Source organism: Ornithorhynchus anatinus, chromosome X1 (assembly GCF_004115215.2).
Source record: "Ornithorhynchus anatinus isolate Pmale09 chromosome X1, mOrnAna1.pri.v4, whole genome shotgun sequence".
In the NCBI taxonomy this organism is placed as follows: Eukaryota; Metazoa; Chordata; class Mammalia; order Monotremata; family Ornithorhynchidae; genus Ornithorhynchus; species Ornithorhynchus anatinus.
The window spans coordinates 109,960,694-109,979,911 of record NC_041749.1 but is presented as its reverse complement, the minus strand read 5'-3'; the positions used below and the strand labels follow the sequence as shown (position 1 = coordinate 109,979,911).

Below are 19,218 nucleotides of genomic sequence, written 5' to 3'. Positions count from 1 at the left end.
TCTCTCTTCCTGGGGTCCTCAGCCCCTGCTCCCCTTCCACCCTCCCCTCCCATACTCCCACCCCCAGTTCCCTCCCTACGGAGTCAGGTAAGGCCACCTCTCCCAGGCCCCCTTCAAACTCCCAGTTGGGTAGTGCCTCAGAGCCCCCAGACTTGCCTGCAGCCAGGCAATTACTGCTCCACCAGGGCCCCAGTTTGGAAGCTGCCTGATCCCAAGGCAGCAGGGCAGGCATGAGGGTGAGTGGGCTGGGGAAAATGAGCAGGGGCTGCTGCAGGCAGAGGGTGGTGGCAATGCGGGGACACTGGGTAGGAGCTCAGGAAATCCTGCTCTGGGTTCTAGGTACTGGGCGGCAAAGGAAAGACCACCCTGACCCAAGCCATGGTCCAGAGCCGGTTTCCTGAACCCCAGAAGACCCTAGAGTATTCCATCTATGTGGCTGTGACTGTTCTGACAGACACTGGTAAGAAGCCCATATCCTTTCCTTGAAGCAGGATTTGAATGAAGGAGGAGGCGAGACCTCAGGCCAGAAGGACAGCCCCAGGGCCTGGTCCTCCACTTTTGTTGGGTGCTCCCAGATGCTTAGTACAGGGCTCTGCATACAATAAGGAAGCAACTTGGCCTAGTAGAAAGAGCACAGACCTGGAAGTCAGAGGACCTGAGTTCTAATCTCTTCTCCGCCACTTAATAATAATAATAATAATAATGTTGGTATTTGTTAAGCGCTTACTATGTGCCGAGCACTGTTCTAAGTGCTGGGGTAAACACAGGGGAATCAGGTTGTCCCACGTGGGGCTCACAGTCTTAATCCCCATTTTACAGATGAGGGAACTGAGGCACAGAGAAGTTAAGTGACTTGCCCACAGTCACACAGCTGACAAGTGGCAGAGCTGGGATTTGAACTCATGAGCCCTGACTCCAAAGCCCGTGCTCTTTCCACTGCGCCACGCTGCTTCTCACTTCACACTTGTCTGCTGTGGGACTTTGGGCAAGTCACTTAACTTCTCTGGGCCTCAGTTAGCTCATCTGTAAAATGGGGATCCAATACCTATTCTCCCTCCTACTTAGACTGTGAGCCCCATGTAGGGCTTATCTTGTAATTATCTAATAATCTAATTACCTTGTAATTAGTTTTATAGCTACCGCTGAGCTTATTACAGTGCTTAACACATAGTAAGCACTTAACAAATTCCACAATTATTATAATGAATGGATGAATGAATGAATGATGGATGAGCCTCCAAAGCCCATCTTGCCCCTCCCCCTCCCCTCAGTCATCTCAAGCATCTGGGATTGCTCTCTCCTTCTAAGAGGTCTTTACCCCGACCTCCTGTGAGATAATAATAATAATAATGTTGGTATTTGTTAAGTGCTTACTATGTGCCGAGCACTGTTCTAAGCTCTGGGGTAGACACAGGGGAATCAGGTTGTCCCACGTGGGGCTCACAGTCTTAATCCCCATTTTACAGATGAGGTAACTGAGGCACCGAGAAGTTAAGTGACTTGCCCAAAGTCACACAGCTGACAAGTGGCTGAGCCGGGATTCGAACACATGAACTCTGACTCCAAAGCCCGGGCTCTTTCCACTGAGCCACGCTACTTCTAGTGCCTCTCTCACTGCTCATCCGGGAAGGACTTCCTGTTATCCCACCTTAGTCTCTTGCCCTGCTTCCATCATTTCCCCTCCTTTCTCCACTCAGGGAATGACATGGTGGAGGTGGAGAAGACTGGAATCCCCATTGTCAACTCCCGCTACAAAATCTTCTTCTCAAAGGCATCAAAGTACTTCAAGCCAGGCCTGCCCTACAACCTGAGGGTCAGACGATCTTGGGGTTCCCCCATTTCCTTGGTTCCTATTTTCCAGCCCTTTCCTTCACCCCAGGCCTCTCTTTTGACCCATCTCCAGGGTTTTTCTGACCTCCTGAAGCTGTGGGGGCCCAGAAGCCCAAAATGGGACCCAAGATGCTTGCTGAGTGGGAGGTCCTGGCCCATCCAAAGTGAGATGGGGCTGGGGGATCCTCAGGGATCCACTCAGCTGGTCGATTGGTTCCTCCTCAAATCCAGAGCTGGACCACCCCAGAGTCCACAGGGACATTGGCCCATTTGTGCCCCGGGCCAGGTCAGGCTTCTCCCGGGAGGGAGGGTATCGTGACTGCATTTTTCCCTGCCTGGTAGCAGCAAAGCATAGGATGCCATCAATCTTCAGAAGTCCCGCCCCTGAGGAGTCTCGGAAGTTTCATACCCCAAACTTGTCAGGGATATTTCAGCCCTGCCTGTCTGAGGCCTCCCGTCATCCCATCATCTCCATCAGGAAGCCACAAAGTCACACTTCTCTTGTCTTCTCCCGACGCAGCTTTCTGTGTCGGATCCTGATGGTTCTCCGGCAGCTGGTGTTCCCGTGTCCACTGATGCTCCCTGGGCACTCTCTGGGGTGACACAGGCTGATGGGACACTGGAGTTAGTCATCAACACCCCTGTCCACGACAGTTCCTTGGAGCTGAGGGTAAGTGCGGCAGGGGAGCCCAGTGCCCGGTCCGAGGGGTATCACGGCTCCATATTACCACGGGCCCATCCCCCTCCCCAGGTCAGGACCACCACACCGCACATCCCAGCCCACCGCCAGGTTTTAGCCTTCTGGAAGGTCCTTGCCTACCAGCCCCAGGACTCCTCCAAAAACTACCTCCATCTGTCGGTGCCCAGGGGGCAAGCCCAGCCTGGAAAGCCCCTGAACGTCAACTTCCACCTACAAAGCAACAGTGCAGATGTCCAGAGATCGGTCGACTACTTCATCTACTTGGTAGGGCCCAGTTGGATGGAGGGAGGGCCGAGGAGGGAACCTGGGGGTCTGGATCAGAAGGCGGGTGGGGAGGACCCACTTGATTCACTGTGGACTGGGGCAGCCAACTCAACCTGTCTGTTTCTCTTTGTTCCCTGAATATCTTTTCTCCTTCCCGCTTCCCCTCTCTTCCCACTTTTCCTTTCCCCTTTCCCCTTTCTTCTGTCCAGGGTTCCCAGGATGGAGAGGTCCTGGAGCCTCTGGGCTTTTTCCTGAACTCCCAGGAGTTGACCCTTGGCCCTGAACAGTGGACACTGGGAGAGGGCATCTGTGTGGGATTATTGGAGGGCCCAGAGCCAAGAGAGAAAGGAACAACAGAATTTGTTTGTTTGTTTTATGGTACTTGTTCAGCACTTACTATACATCAAACACTGTACTGAGCACTGGGGTAGATACAAGTCATTTTGATCTGACACAGTCCCTGACCTACATGAGGCTCACAGTCTGAAGTAGAAGGCAGAACAGCTACTGAATCTCCAATTTACAGCTGAGGAAACTGAGGCACAGAGAAGTTAAAGTGAATGGCCCAAGGTCACACAGCAAGCAAATGGCAAAACAGTTGGTAGAGCTGGGATTAGAACCCAGGTCCTCTGACTCCCAAGCCTGGGATCTTTCCACTAGGCCACACTGCAGAGGGCATGAACTTTCTTGGTTGACCACTGCCTCATTTCCATTAAGTCTTGAGCTCTGGGTTCAAGGAGTGAAGGACTTTGGTTCCCGAATAGCAGATTTCCCTCTTTCCCCAACAGGTTGTGAATAAGGGGAGGATTGTGAAAGCTGGGCGACAGCCTCGTTTGGTTGGCCAGGGATTAGTGAGCTTGGTACTGCCTATCACACCAACCCTTATCCCCTCCTTCCGCCTGGTGGCCTATTACCGGGTGCCTGGGACTGGTGAGATCGTGGCAGACTCTCTCTGGGTGGACTTGGCGGATACCTGCATGGGCACGGTAAGTGAGGCAGGGAACCCTAGAGTTTGGCACATGGTTCAGGGCCGGTTTCACATCCCATCAATCAGCCAATCAATATGTGAGACTGGGCCTGGGATGGGCCTATATCCTGTCAGAGTGGCCAATGGCAGGGGGGACCCTGCCTGTCTCCCCAGTGGCCACTGGGGGAAAAGTGGGGCCCAGAGTCATTCTGCTGCTTTGGCTTTCCTGTGGGAGAGTTAGGATGCAACCACAGAATGGTCCCAGCCCACTCAAACCTATGGAGGCTTAAGGGGTTTGAGCCTTAAGAGGTTTGAGTTATCCTGGTCTTCTGCCTTCTGGGAGTGAGAAAAGATCACAGTATAGCAAAATAGGCAAGTTTCCTTCCGGCCTCTGCTTCTCTCCTCCCAGGACACCCGCTTCAGCCCTTACTTCTCTCTCCCCAGTTCTTCCCTTAGAATCCACCCAGAAAAACATCCTGTTGGGCTCTCCCAAAAGGAGACAGTCTTGACCTTCCACCCTATGAGGATCGTTCTATCTATCAGTGGCATTTAGTGAGCATTAACTGAAGTGCCGAGCACTGTACTAAGTGCAGGGGAGAGTACAAAACAAGAATTGGTAGATACAATCCCTGCTCACACTGGGATCCAGCCCCCTTCTCTTCTTTCTGACACCCCCAGCTGGGCTCTGAGCCACTTCTTCTTTTTTGCCCTGCTCTCTCAGCTACGGGTCACGGAGGCCACCCCTGGGGCTGGCAGGGTGCACCTCCCTGGTGAGCACAGCAAAATCAAAGTTCAGGGAGACCCTGGAGCCTCTGTGGGTCTGGTGGTTGTGGACAAGGCTTTGTACATCCTCAGCAAGAAGAAACCACTGTCCCAGGCCAAGGTAAGCAGCTCAGTATGGGGGAAGTGGGCAGAGAGGGCAGACTTAGAAATGGGAAGTTGGTGGGTGGGGCAGAGGAGCGAGGGGAGGTTTGGCATAGCCTGGGAGCCTGGGGAAGTAGGAACCATGTGGGAGGGAGTGGGGTAGGGGAACTCCAGGAGGCACTGAGGAAGTCCCTTAGAAGAGAATGGGAACTCGACATGAAGAGGAGCAGGACAGGATGAAATGCCAACTCTACCTACTATGATCAATGGATCGCTAGTATTTATTGAGCACTTATTGTAGGCAGACCACTGGACTAAGCGCTTGGGAGTGCAATATAGTTGGTAGACATGCTCCCTGCCCTCGAGGGGCTTCCAGGCTACTGGTCCAGGCAGGAAATGCCAACTCTACTTATGATCAATTAATTAATCAATGGTGTTTATTGAGCACCTACTATGTACAGACTAGGCTAAGCGCTTAGGGGAGGACAATACAATATAGTTGGTAGATTCAGCTATGATCTGAGCATCTCCTGCCCACCCCTCAGGAACTTCTTCAGGGCCCTGACGCTTCCCACCACTGACTGACTCAGTCTCTCTCCAGATCTGGGACGCTGTGGAGAAGAGTGATCTGGGCTGTGGCTGGGGTGGAGGTGCCAACAGCAGAAGCGTGTTTGCTGAAGCTGGCCTGGGCCTGCAAACCCACTCTGGGGCCTGGAACCACCACAGAACATTTGGGCCACGGTGGAGGATAACTTGGCGTCGAATTCAACAGACTGAGCTTCGTCGGGATCACTTGCCAATCTCATTGCCGGAGACACACTGCTCCCCAACTGGCCACCGGCGTCGCCGCCGCTCTCCCCTCCTCTCCCAGGAAAAGGCAGCCAAGGGTGAGAGGCCTCACCTCCTACACCTCCCTTCCCACCCCAGCATCCCTCCCTTTCTTCTACCTTTGGGGGGGGGGTCCCCTGTTCCCTGGTAGGTGCCCCCCGACCCTGTGGTTCTCTGCCCCCCCTTACTGCTCTTCTCTCACCTAGGCAGCTCCCCCAACACACACACCCAGCCTCTCCACCTCTTTTCCCTCCACCGCCCCGCCCCCCCCCGCGACCACCCCCGCTAAATAAGGTTAAAGTTAGAGTTAAGGTTAGTGACTTGCCCAAGGTCACGTAGTGAGCATTTGGCAGAGCCAGGGTTAGAACCTAGATCCTTCTGACTTCCAGGTCCATGCTCTCTCTACTAGGCCAGCCCCTCCACCTCTCTGCCCCCCGCCCAGCCTCCTGCAGCCTCCTGTACCTGCCAGTTCCCTTCTCTGCTCTCCCCACTCTCAGCCCAGGAGTACCAAGACCAGCAGCTGAGACGGTGCTGTGAGGATGGGATGCAGGAGAACTCCATGGGCTACTCCTGTGCTCGACGGTCCCACTATATCCTGGAGGGCCAGGCCTGTGTGACTGCTTTTCTGGCTTGCTGCCACCACATCTTTGGGGGAGTCCTGCTGCCCAAAAAAACTCTGCTCTCCTCCAGTACCTCCAGCCTCTCCAAGATCATCAAGTTCAGAAACCCCAAAGAAGGTGAGCCATCTCAGGACGCTATGTGCCAAGCTGACTGAGGCTGTCCGTCTACCTGTCAGTCTGTCTGTCCCATAATAAATAATTATTATTGTATTTGTTAGGTGTTTACTATGTGCCAAGCACTGTTCTAAGCACTGGGGTAGATACAAGGTAATCAGGTTGGACACAGTCCCTGTCCCACATTGGGCTAGCAGTCTTAGTCCCCATTTTACAGATGAGATAACCGAGGCACAGAAAAGTAAAGTGATTTGCCCAAGGTCACAGAGCAGACAAGAGGTGGAGCCAGGATTAGAACCCACATCTTCTGACTCCCAAGTCTGTGCCCTTGCCACTAAGCCATGCTGCTTCTCATCTATCCTCACTAAGGCTTTCTCTTCCCTGGAGAGGAGAGAGACCCACCAGGACTGGGACAGGAGGGTTGGAAGGTGAGGGAAGCTGGAGCCAGCAGCCAACCCAGGGGAGGGAGCCACCCAGTGCCTGGTGCCGAAGAGCACGGCCAGTCTGCTCTCTCTCTGCCATAGTCGCAGGTGATTGGGAAAGCAGCACGGGCTCCTGTGGAGCATGCTCAGTGAGCACATGGGAAAGTTTTGAACCAAGCTGAGCCTCCCAGAAGTTCAGAACGTGCTCCCTTTATTCATCCCCCCCTACCAGCCCCACAGCACTTACGGACAAATTTGTAATTTATTTACTTATTTATATTCTTGTCTGTCTCCTCCCTCCTCTAGACTGAAAGCTCTCTGTGGGCAGGGAATGCATCTGCTTATTGTTATATTGTACTCTCCCAAGCGCTTAGTACAGTGCTCTGCACATGGTAAGCGCTCAATAAAAACAATTGACTGATTGACTGACTTCACCTTTGCCCCGGCCAGTGAGAGGTATGAGTCACAATCCATGCCAATCAAGTGTTTATTATGTGCAGAGCACTGGACTAAGCGCTTAGGAGAGTACAATGTGACATATCTGGTCGACTTAATTCCTGCCCTCAAGGAGCTAACAGTACAGTGAGAGAGACAGACCTAAAAATAAATTACAGATAGAGGAAATAGGAAAGTATAAGAATAATGTAGATAAGCGGTGTGGGGCTGGGGTGAGGAGAGTATCAAAGTATCAAAGTTTTTAAGGATGATGTGGGGTTGGAGTGGAGAGAGAATCAAAGCACTCCAGGGGTATAGACCCGAGTGAGTAGGCGATGCAGAAATGGGGGTGAATAGGTGGAGAAATGACAGGTTAGTCAGGGAAGGCCTCTTGGAGGACATGTGATTTAAATAGGACTTTGAAGGTGGGGTGAGTGGTGGTCTGTTGGATATGAAGCAGGAGGGAGTTCCAGGTCGGAGGGGACATGAGCCAGGGGTCGGCGGCAAGACGGACAAGATCGAGATACAGTGAGTAGGTTGGCGTTAGAGGAGCAAAGTTGTAGTAGGAAATCACTAAGGTAAAATAAGAAGGGCAGAGCTGATTGAGTGCTTTAAAGCCAATGGTGGAGAGTTTCTGTTTGACGCAGAGATGGATGAACAATGACTGGAGGGTTTTGAGGAGTGGGGAGCTGTGGACTGAACTTTTTTAAGAAAAGTGATCCAGGCAGCAGAGTGAAGAAAGGATTGGAGTGGGGAGAGACTGGATCAATCAATCAGTCAATGGTGTTTACTGAGAACGTACTGTATGCAGAGACTCCTGTACTAAACATTTGACTGGAGCAGTGTGGCCTGCTGGAAAGAGACCGGACCTGGGAGTCAGAGAACTTGGGTTCCAATCCCAGCTCTGCCACTTGTCTGCTGTATGGCCTTGGGCAAGTCACTTAACTTCTCTGTGCCTCAGTTCTCTTATCTGCAAAATGGGAATTCAAACCTGTCCTCCCTCCTACATAGACTGTAAGCCCTATGGTGGGACCTGATTTTCTTGTATCTACCCCAGTATTTAGTACAGTGTTTGGCATATAGTAAGCACTTAACAGGTTCCACTATTATTAATATGTTACATCGATTGATTGTGCCCTAAATCAACAGTATTTATTGAGCACCTACTGAGTACTTAGAGGAGTACTGTAATAAGCAAGACGCATGCCCCCTGCCCTCAAGAGGCTTACGAACCAAGGGGGATGAGAGATAGACAAAAATTATTTACAGATAGTGGGAGCAGGAGGAAGAGCAAGGATTCAATAAGTAGTAGAAGCACTAGTGGTAATAGTAGTTATGGAGTACCCACTAAGTGCTATGCACTGTGCTAAGTTCTTAGAAAGTGCAAAAGAAAGAAGTGACATGCTTCCTATCTACAAAGAGCTTACATTCTAACAGGGGAGACAGACCTAAAAACATTTATTTATGGGGTTGTGTGACTTAGGGTGATGGGAATTAATCAGGGAAGGTTTCCTGGAGGAGGTGGGGACTTTTCTTTTAGAAAAGCTGTAGATGAGAAGGGCTGTGGCCTGGTGAATGTGGGGAAGGAGGGCCAGGCTGGGGGAAGAGTGTGAGAGAGTCAAGAATGGGGTACCATTCGAAGGTGAGTTTGGGTGGAGCGGAGAGGGCGAGTTGGGGAGTAATAGGTAAAGAGAGCAGACCTGCTGCCCAAGCAAGATCTATCCACCCTCAGGAAAGCCTTTTACATGGGTTTTAATCCTGGCTCTGCCCCTTGCCTGCTGTGTGACCTTGGGCAAAGTCGCTTAACTTCTCTGTGCCTCAAATTCCTCATCTGTAAAATGGGGGTGAAATACCTGTTCTCCTTTCCTCTTAGACTGTAGTACCATGTGGGAAAGGGACTGTGTCCAACCTGATTTCCTTGTGTCTACTACAGTACTTGACATATAATAAGCATTTAAATAATAATCGAATAACATTTGTGGAATTTTTTTAAGTGCTTACTATGTGTCAAGCAGTGTGCTAAACTCTGGGATAGTGTCTGACCTGATTGAAGATGCGCCTGGACTCCAATGCCTTCAGTACCTGAACGTGTCCCTGAAAGCCTGTGCCAGTGCAGGAGTCCACTCCCAGCAGACCCCGGAGTCCCATGACCTAGGACTATGAGAACTCCTTTTTTTGTTTGTTTTTTTAATGGTATTTGTTGAATGCATGCTATGTGTCAGGCAATATACTAAGCACTAGGGTAGTTACAAGCGAATCAGATTGGACACAATCCCCATCCCATGTGGGGCTTGCAGTATTAATGCCCATTTTGCCGATGAGGAAACTGAGGCCCAAAAAAGTGAAGTGATTTGCCCAAGGTCACACAGCAGACAAGTGGCGGAGCTGGGATTAGAACCTTTCGACTTCCTGGCCTGTGCTCCCTGTCTCAAGGTCTGTGCTCTGCTGGCTGATTTACTGCTGCTTCACCGACAGGAATCAGGCAGCCAAGAGATGAGGTTCCAAAGCTAACCCAAACGCTGTTTCTCTTTCTTCCCTGCAGTTTTCTTAAGCAATACAGAGATGCTCTTAAAAACCTTTACACCTCTGGTCTCGAGGGAAGAAGTGGAAGAGGAAGAAGAGGATGAGGAAGAAGAGGAATTTTTGCAGTACGATAATATCATTTCCAGGAGTCAGTTTCCTGAGAGCTGGCTGTGGCAAATGGAGACGCTGCCCCTGGAGGTGGATCGGGAAGGGTGAGGAGTTGGGGACGATGGCCTCCAGAGCTTGCTGAAGTAGATTCTCAGACTTACTCATCCCAGGTCTCTGAAAAGAACTGAGATTCTCCAATCAGGACTAAAAAAGACGCCAAGTGGCGGCTTTCTGACCTATTAGAGCTCTGAAGCGGGTCTCCTTCCAGTCCTCATCCCTGCCAAAATCCCTTCCCCCTTTTCTTTCCACGTGCTCCAAATGAAGTGGCCCCCTCCGCCTGACAGAGGGGGTGAGAGGGGGTTCCTGGTGTCGGAGTAGACCCCCAGCTGAAGTGGATAAGATCAAGACCAGTAGAAGTCAGGAGAAGTTCAGAGGGGATGGGTCAGCAGTCAGTCAATCAATCAATCAATGGTATTTATTGAGCAGTGACTGTGCAGAGCACCATACTAAGTGTTTGGGAGAGGATGATACAATAGAGTCAATAGACATGATCCTTGCCCTCGAGAAGTTTATGCGTGAGGGGATAGTGCTGAGGCTGGTGATGGGGGAAGGGAGTTAAGTCAGGGGTGGGAAGAACTGAGACAGTGCGGTGGCTCAGGGAACCACATCCTCACTCCCTTGTTCACTCTCTGAGACTCCTGATGGCCTGCAGAAGGTGGTAAAGTGGTGTTTGGGGGGTCAGGGCAGGTGGTGGAAAGGGAAAAGGGGAGAGCTCAGTGGAGAACTGCCCCAAGATACCCCACTGGAGGGACAGTGTGGGTGGGGGGTTCAGCAACTCCTCTGCTCTCTCCAGATTGGCCTCCAAAATGGTGGACTTGTACCTGAAGGACTCCATCACGACGTGGGAGGTGCTGGCTGTGAGCCTGGCCCAGGAGAGAGGTGAGGGGGTAGTAGGCAGTCCACTGAGGAGCAGTATGGAGTGGTGGATACAGCCCGGGCCTGGGAGCCAAAAGGTCATGGGTTCTTTCATTCATTCACTCAATAGTATTTACTGAGTGCTTACTATGTGCAGAGCACTGTACTAAGTGCTTGGGATGTACAATTTGGCAACAGAGACAATCCCTGCGCAATAACGGGCTCACAGTCTAAAACGGATTCTAATCCTGGCTCTAGCACTTGTTTTCTTTGCAACTTTGGGTAAGTCACTTCACTTCTCTGGGCTTCAGTTACTTCATTTGTAAAATGGGGATTGAGACTCTGAGCCCCACATGGGACAAGGGACTGTATCCAACCCGATTTGCTTGTATCCATCCCAGCACTTAGTACAGTGCCTGGCACATAGTAAGCATTTAACAAATACCATTATTATTATTATTACCACTTCCCACTACCACTTTCTAAGTAAGCTCTCCACTATTCCTTCAGAGCTGGAATCAGACAAAACATCTGACCCAGCTCCTCCATTCCCCCACCCCCCTGCCCCCAATCTGGCCAGGGCTCTGTGTGGCTGCTCCCTACGACATAACGGTGATGAAGGACGTTTTCATCGACCTACGGCTGCCTTATTCGGTAGTGAGGAATGAGCAGGTGGCTGTCCGGGCTGTGCTATACAACCATGCTTCCCAGGACATTCGGGTGAAGTATTCCCCCTTCCCCTCCAACTCAACACCAGCAGAAAAAGGGAGGAGGGGAGTGGGGGATTAGCACCGGAGAAGGTATTAGGAAGGAGGAAATTTAAGAGAAGGAAAGGAGATGAATGCCCAAGCAACTCTCAAAGTCTCCAAGTCACTGCAGGACCAAAAGTGGATCAAGTGGGCAATCAAGGATTGACTTTATTTCCTCCTTTTTCCACCCACCTTTCTCATCTCCCATAGTGTCATTCCTTCCTTTTCTCCTCAGAGTGATGAGTGGTGGAAACTTTCCCTGCTGCAGTAAAAAAAAAAAAAGAGTCATCAGCAATGCCGCCTTTGGAAAAGTCCCGCTCCAAGACTCTGGTCTCCCTGGCCAGAGCCCAGAGAACAGAGAGCCCACCCCTAAAGAGTGAGCTGAGAGAGAGAGGAGGAAAGGAGAAAGAATCCCAGCAGGGTCACCTTACCTCTTACAGTAGATTAAGAAAATCCCCATGATGTCAACTTCCAGTTATAGGACTTCAGGGGTGGAAGATCTCCCACTCTTCTCCTCCCTCAGAGGAAAAGATTGGGCAGATACCTATCTGCTCTCTGGGAGAGTCCAACCTTTTGTCCCAGGCTGAAGGGGAGGTGGCTTGGGGGAAGCAGTAGCGACAGATCAGGTGCATGGGTTGGGGCTTTGGGCGGATGCTGATTCCTTTCTTCCTCAAAATGACATCTTTCATCCTGGGGCTGGGGGTGGATGATGTGGGGGCTCCCAGGTCCGGGTGGAGCTGATGCACAACCCTAAGCTCTGCAGCGCCAGCAGCCCCACCAGACCCTTCCAGCAGGAGGTCATGGTTCCAGCCGGCAAATCCCACGCCATCAACTATGTGCTGATACCGATAGAGCTGGGGGAGGCAGAGGTGGAAGTGAAGGCAGCTCTGCGGGGCTTCCCTATGGATGATGGGGTCAGAAAGCTGCTGAGAGTGGTGGTGAGTGAGGGGAAAGGGAAATCAGAGGCTGGGAAGGATGGTGAGAAGGACAAGCTGGGGATGGGAGGCTAGAGGGACATGGAGCCTGGTTCCAGGATAGGGAGAGTAGGATCCTAGGGGTCCTAGTTAAAGTCTGGGGGTTGTTCGCTTCAGGCACCTACAGCCATGCCAATCCTGATTTGTTCTCCCTTCTTCCCCCTCCTCTGTAGCTTCATGGGTAAGTGAGAAATGGCTGTATTTTAGCACTTAGTACACTGGCTGCTACGTAGTAAGTGCTTAACAAATACTATCATTATTGTTATTATTCACTGGGGAGGTATTGGGCTGGGGGGCCCAGGCAGCCTCCCACCCCAGCCAAGGGGACTTGCTGGTTCTGAGAAAGTTCAGGGTCCTCACTGTCCTCTCCACCTCATCTCACAGCCAGAAGGGGTGAGAATCTGCAAAACCATCAAGAATCTCATCCTTGACCCCAGAAACAAGTCTGGGAGCACATGTGAGTCTCAGGGTGGGAGTTGCTGAGTGGCTGGAGTTGACACTGGATGGGCTGGATACATTCCCATCCTCTGGGTCCTGCCCCCGACCTCTCCCCAGCCCAACCCAGTTTCCCTCTGCAGTATGGCTCCCTCTTCCCTAAACCATTCCTCTCCAGGGGGAAGAGTGCATGCTCTCTCTCCCTCTCTCTCTCTCATCTCCCCTCCTCCATCTCCCTCTTCCTCTCCCTCCAACCCAACCCCCCAAATGGGGACTGCAGCGGGACAACAACTGGAGAGAGTTGAGCCTCTAGATCTCAGTGATGTTGTCCCCAACACGGAGCCGGTGACCTTCATCAGCATCAAAGGTGAGAGACAGGGATCCTGGGGGGCTAGGCAGCCGAGGAGGGGATGGCAGACAGTGTTTCCCTGTTATGCCCTGCTCACCCGAGTCTAGCACTGGGATCCTGGCCCGACCCAGAAGTGAGCCCAAGAGGGACCAGAATTGGGGCCTGGTCCCACTTCCACATGTGCTGCTATGGATGTGCAGATTTTCTGCACCCGTGGAGCCATCCCAGGCAACTGCTGGTATTTAGAGTTCCCACAGTCCACTGGAATGGTTACACATGTGGGAACAGCTGCATGTTTATGCTTATGCCTGGCCCAGTTTACACCACATGCCCCAGCCGGGATAGGCCCTGTGAGGGGAGACTGTGGTCACAGCCCGGGGAATATTTAGACCTGATCTGAGCCTGATTGGATTTGGCTTTGTGCTAGCCCAACTCAGTCTCATGGGACCTGGGACCAAGGGATTGAATCTGAACCTGGATGGTGCAGGGCCCTAGGAGAGAATGAGGGGGATTGAGGCTGGGGTCAGAGTTTCCAGAAGACTAGGGGAGAACAAAGGGACCGAGTGGGACCAAGAGGCAATTTTCACTTTGGGGTTTAGGGTTTGAGAGGGTGGAGTGAGGTCAGGAGTCTCCTGGGCTGCTAGTCAAGAGCCCTGGGGCCTGGCCTTAGCTCCTCCCCTGACATGCCCTCACCCCTCCTCCACACTCGCACACAAAATATAAATGAGGGAGAACAACCCTTAACCCCATATCAGGGACTAGAGTGAGATTAGCAATGGGTAAATGAGAAAATTCTGATTGTTCTTCAAGCCTTGTGCTAAGCAGCCTGATAGAGTACGGGCCTGGGAGACAGAAGGACCTGGATTCTAATTCCAGCTCTGCCACTTGTCTGCTATGTGACCTTGGGCAAGTCACTTATCTTCTCTGTGCCTCAGTAACCTCATCTGTAAAGTGGGGATTAAGACTGAGTCCCATGTGGGGATGGTCAACCTGAGCCCTGGGATGGAGGGAGGGAGGAGGATGGCTAGGAGGAGATGCCAGGACACCTCTCTCTCTCTCTCTCTCTCTCTCTCTCTCTCTCTCTCTCTCTCTCCCCCCCTCCCCCACTTCCCCCACTTGGCTCTCCTGTCGGGTGACAGGAGACCCCCTAGCAGACACAGTGGAGAACTCCATCGATGGCGCCAACCTACAGCACCTGATCCGAGTACCCTCGGGCTGTGGGGAGCAGAACATGATCGGCATGACGCCCTCTGTCATCGCCACCCACTACTTGGATGCCACAGGGCAGTGGGATAGGATCGGTGTGGAGCGGCGGTCAGAGGCCATCCGGCTCATCAAACAGGGTGGGTACGCTCAGCCCAGGAAGGGAGTGTATAAGTGTTGAAGGTGGGGTGGAAGGCACAGTAGACCTGTGAGACCACCAAGATTCCTGCCACCCCAACTGACTGGCTTGTGGATGATGGGAGGGGACTCAAGTCCCAAATGCTCTCCAGATCTCAGTCCAGAGCGAGGGGTGGGAATCCAGGCTTCCTGGTTTGCCCGGCACCCTGGGCCCACTGCAGGGGCTGCCCCATGCCATTTTGCCACTCCACCCCCCTCCCCAGGCTTACTTTGCTGCTGGGCAAGAGCTGCCGTCCCCAAGGCAGGTTCAACCAAGGTCCCAGAGGACATGTGTGTAAGGTGATGGAGTCAGGTGAGTGAGGGTGGGGATACATTCTTCTGGGGGTGGACACATGCACTGATGCTCCTAGAGGCCTGGGCAAAGGGGTCTACATATGAGCATATGTATGATTGTGCATGTGTGCATGTTTGTGCATGCGTCACTGGTTGAGTGAGTGTGAATATGTGCAACCTCATGCAGACTGGGTGGGTATTGTGTGCGTGTAAGAGAGAGTTTGTGTGTGTGTGTGCATGTGTGTGGGTGTGCGCATGCGTGTGTGCACACAGCTGCCTGATCAAATAAGCTCAGGATTTGAGTCCTAGCTTTGTCTCATTGGACTGTTCCTTCCCCATTCCCCAACCCTGGGTCTCCGCTTCCCCATTTGTCTGAAAGGGGGAATCCCCCTGCCCCCCAGGGGTGAGCCGCAGGGGAGGAACTGAATACTGTCAGCCGCTCAGAGCCGCTCCAGGTCCTGGGTGTTAGATATCTTCACCGAGAAGCCAACAAGTCAGTGCATGTTTTATGAAATACCACATATTCATAGGATTAAATTATTTACAACTGAACCCAGCTCATGGTCGGTTCTGCTACTTATACTCTGCTTTTCTCTTGGCTCTCTGCTCCAGTACCTTCCTGTGGTCCCTTAGACTATTCCTGTTCTTAAAGGTACAGTGTCCCAACACCTTCCTTTGTGGTTTATTTTATATCCCTCCATGAACATTTACTTTAAAGGGTTTTCGTAGTTGCAATTCATCTTTCAGGCTTTTAATTTTAGTTGACTTTCTTAAAGTATGTTATTCCTCCCTATTTTCTTGTCCCTTGATGATATCATAGTATTGTCATACAGTCAGCACATAACAAATACTCCTATTATTATTACTTTCATTTTAATGGCATTTGTTTATAATAATAACAATAATGATAATGGTATTTGTTAAGTGCTTACAATATTACACTGTTCTAAGCACTGGGGTAGATACAAGGTAATCAGGTTGGAAACAGTCCCTGTCCCACATGTGGCTCACACTCTATCCACTAGGTTATGCTGTGAAGCGCTTACTATGTGTCAGGCACTGTGATAGGTACAAAATAATCAGGCTGGGCAGAGTCCTAGTCTCCCATGGGGCTCACATTCTTAATCCCCATTTTACAGATGAGGTAACTGAGGCACAGAGAAGTTAAATGTCTTGTCCAAGGTCACACAGTAGACAAGTGGCAGAGCCAGGTTAGAAACCAGGTCCTCTGACTTCCAGGTCTATGCTCTTTCCACTAGGCCATGCTGCTTCTCATTATTTTTATTATACTGGCCTCAAAAGGGAAGCAGCATGGCCTAGTGACTAGAGCCCGGGCTTGGGAATAAACAGGACTTGGGTTCTAAGCCCCGCTTGGCCACTTGTCCTCTGTGTGACCTTAGGTGAGTCACTTCACTTCTCTGTCCCTCAGTTACCTCATCTGTAAAATGGGGATTGAGACTGTGAGCCTCACATGGGACAGGGACTGTGTCCAACTCGATTTGCTTGTACCCACCCCAGCGCTTAGTACAGTGCCTGACTAATAGTAAGTGCTTAACAAATACCATCATCATTATTATTATTAGGAAGGTATATTATACTGTAAATTTCCTTCATTCAGTACTACTACACTGTGGCCTGTTATCTGTCAGAACTTTAGATGGTATAGTGTTTTGGAAAAACAGACTTCATTTGACTGATCACATTTGATGTAGATAGTATAGCAGTTTCTGCAAAGTTGGAAGAGTACTTCTGCAAAGTAGTCAGTAGCCACAACATAAGTGTTCCCATCAAATAAAAAAGAAGTCATTTCCCACATTCAACCAAATCCTGGTATCTTCTCAGCCACCAACATTGCTTGTTGACTGATGTTAACATTTGGACAGATTTGATATGATTGTGCAGTTTTTTCTCTCAGAATTAATTTGTGGCTAGCCTATCACATCTCTTCATTTCTCCATACCCAAGAGCTCTCCTGTATTCCCAATAACAAATCTAAGGGCGTGGTAAGTTACCAGAATTTTCCTTGGCCATATTCCAACTGAATTTCATTTATCCCTTTTTAGTCTGGTAGCTCAACAAATAGCCTTTGCAAAGCCTTCTACATTTTGCTTGCAATTCATTGCTCTTTGTTTGTTTTTACCCCAATGCATTTACATGTTTGTTATGTTATTCAATTCAGACTTCAAGTTGGTGTTATTCTTCATGGAAACTCTTGACAGCATATCGGCAATAACTAATTATCTCCCTGGAGTCTAACACAACTTCATTATTATATCATTGTTGTTGAAAATATCTTGGTAGTCATGGAGGTTCATCACACAATTTTTTTGTACTAACGATTTTTGGATCTGTTTCTTCCATGACTGGTTTTCCATATGGAAAGAGATGAATTTTTTTATATGCCAAGACAAGTGGTTCCTTTAGCAAAATATCATATAGCCCAGTAGGCCCTCAGTGACCAGTAGTGAATGAGTATTGTTCAAAGCATAAGCTGAGAATTTAGTTTCTCATCATCAGTGGTATTCATTGTGTGCTTAACTGTGTGCAGAGCACTGAACTAAGCGCCTGGGAGGTTCTCTTACTATCAAAATCCCTTTGCTCCTTGGATCAATATTTTCAACTTGCCAAACTCTTTGTGACACTATCCCCCCCAGCCCTATTAAACTTTTTCCAGTAATAAATCTTCTACATACTCAAGTTCAGCACTCATTTATACACATGTTTATGCAATATTCATTTTGACCACTCTATGTGTAAATATTTTAATATTTGCCTCTCCTGTTAGGAAAGTAAGCTCCTTGAGGATGGGAAATGTGCCACTTCTTCATTCTTTACTTCCCAACCGTATAATAATAATAATAATTGTAGCTTTTATTAAATGCTTACTATGTGCCAAGCACTGTCCTAAGCACTGGGGTAGGTGCAAGATAATCAAATCCCACATGGGGCTTACAGTCTAAGTAGGAGGAAGAAGGGGTATTGAATCTCCATTTTGCAGATATAGAAACTGAAGCACAGAGAAGTTAAGTTACCTGTCCTAGGTAACAGTGTGAATCAGCGTGGCTTAGTGGAAAGAGCAAGGGCTTGGGTGTCAGAGGACGTGGGTTCTAGTCCTGGCATCGCCACTTGTCAGCTGTGTGGCTTTGGGCAAGTTACTAAACTTCTCTATGTCTCAGTTACCTCATCTGTAAAATGGAGATTAATCTGACTACGTTATATCTCCCCAGCACTTAGAACAGTGCTTGGCACATAGTAAGCACTTAACGAATAGCATTATTATTATTGTTATTATTAACAGAGCAGACAAGAGGTGGACCTAGGATTAGAACCCAAGTCCTCTGATTCCCGAGCCCGAGCTCTTTCCACTAGACTATGCTACTTAATAATAATAATGTTGGTATTTGTTAACCGCTTACTATGTGCCGAGCACTGTTCTAAGCGCTGGGGTAGATACAGGGTAACCAGGTTGTCCCACGTGAGGCTCACAGTTAATCCCCATTTTACAGATGAGGTAACTGAGGCACAGAGAAGTTAAGTGACTTGCCCACAGTCATACAGCTGACAAGTGGCAGAGCTGGGATTCGAACTCATGACCTCTGACTCCCAAGCCCATGCTCTTTCCACTGAGCCACTTCTGTCTCGTACAGTCCACCGCCTCACTTGGGCGCTCAGTAAATACTACTACTATTTCTACAACTATTACTCCCTGACATGACCCTTTTGTATGCCAGATTTAGAATATTACTTTACAACAAAGTTGGAATGGCTTCTGTAACCCTTCTCTATCCTTTGGAAGAGTCCAGTTCATAATCGTCTGTATTCCGTTTTCATCTATTGCTATGCAAGCAATTTTCCCCTTAAATATGACATTCCCATCACTCTAAATGTACATTTACTTTTATTCAGATTCATTTCCACAAGGCTTATTTTAAGGAATGCCTGTTCAAGTTTCCAATCCTGTTCCTCCAGTGAAGCTCCCCAAACAGTATGTCATTAATGGACACATTTGTACCTTCTGCCTCATCCAGTATTGATTGTGATCTTTTATTGGAAACCTTCAAGAAAAGACCCCACCCCGAAATTGTAGCTTTATAATTCAGTACTTCTCAAAGAGTGTTGGCATTTATACAACGGCTTACCAGATTCTTCCAGTGGGATCTGCCAGAATCCTGATGATGCATTTAGAGAGAGTAAATATTTGACCCCTGCAATTACCCCCCAAATCTTATCTCTCTTAGGAATTAGGGTTGTGTTCTCTTTTAATGCACTTAATCAGTTCTCTGAGATCCAAATACAGCTTAAGTGATCCGTCTGGTATCCATTCTGTAGGTCTGTCCACTTTATCATTCCTTACATTTCTAATATGCTAAATGCTTCTTTTAATTTTTTTGGAGGCAGCAGCTTCATTCCAGAATAAATGTTAGCCCAGTGCCTAGCAACCGATATA

The 19,218-nt window shown here is 49.7% G+C and overlaps 1 protein-coding gene across 1 annotated transcript in view; it reads left to right on the top strand.

Moving 5' to 3' along the window:
• LOC100074389 (complement C3-like) overlaps window positions 1-19,218 on the top strand; it is a 50,874-nt gene that overhangs the window by 17,318 nt on the left and 14,338 nt on the right. The window contains 16 exon segments of the mRNA XM_039910284.1: window positions 340-460; window positions 1,698-2,145; window positions 2,223-2,230; window positions 2,280-2,500; window positions 2,582-2,794; window positions 3,583-3,780; window positions 4,483-4,644; window positions 5,227-5,512; window positions 5,951-6,190; window positions 9,587-9,779; window positions 10,529-10,614; window positions 11,171-11,310; window positions 12,065-12,277; window positions 12,698-12,764; window positions 13,029-13,115; window positions 14,237-14,440. Of these exon segments, the coding sequence (XP_039766218.1) occupies window positions 340-460; window positions 1,698-2,145; window positions 2,223-2,230; window positions 2,280-2,500; window positions 2,582-2,794; window positions 3,583-3,780; window positions 4,483-4,644; window positions 5,227-5,512; window positions 5,951-6,190; window positions 9,587-9,779; window positions 10,529-10,614; window positions 11,171-11,310; window positions 12,065-12,277; window positions 12,698-12,764; window positions 13,029-13,115; window positions 14,237-14,440 (2,887 nt within the window).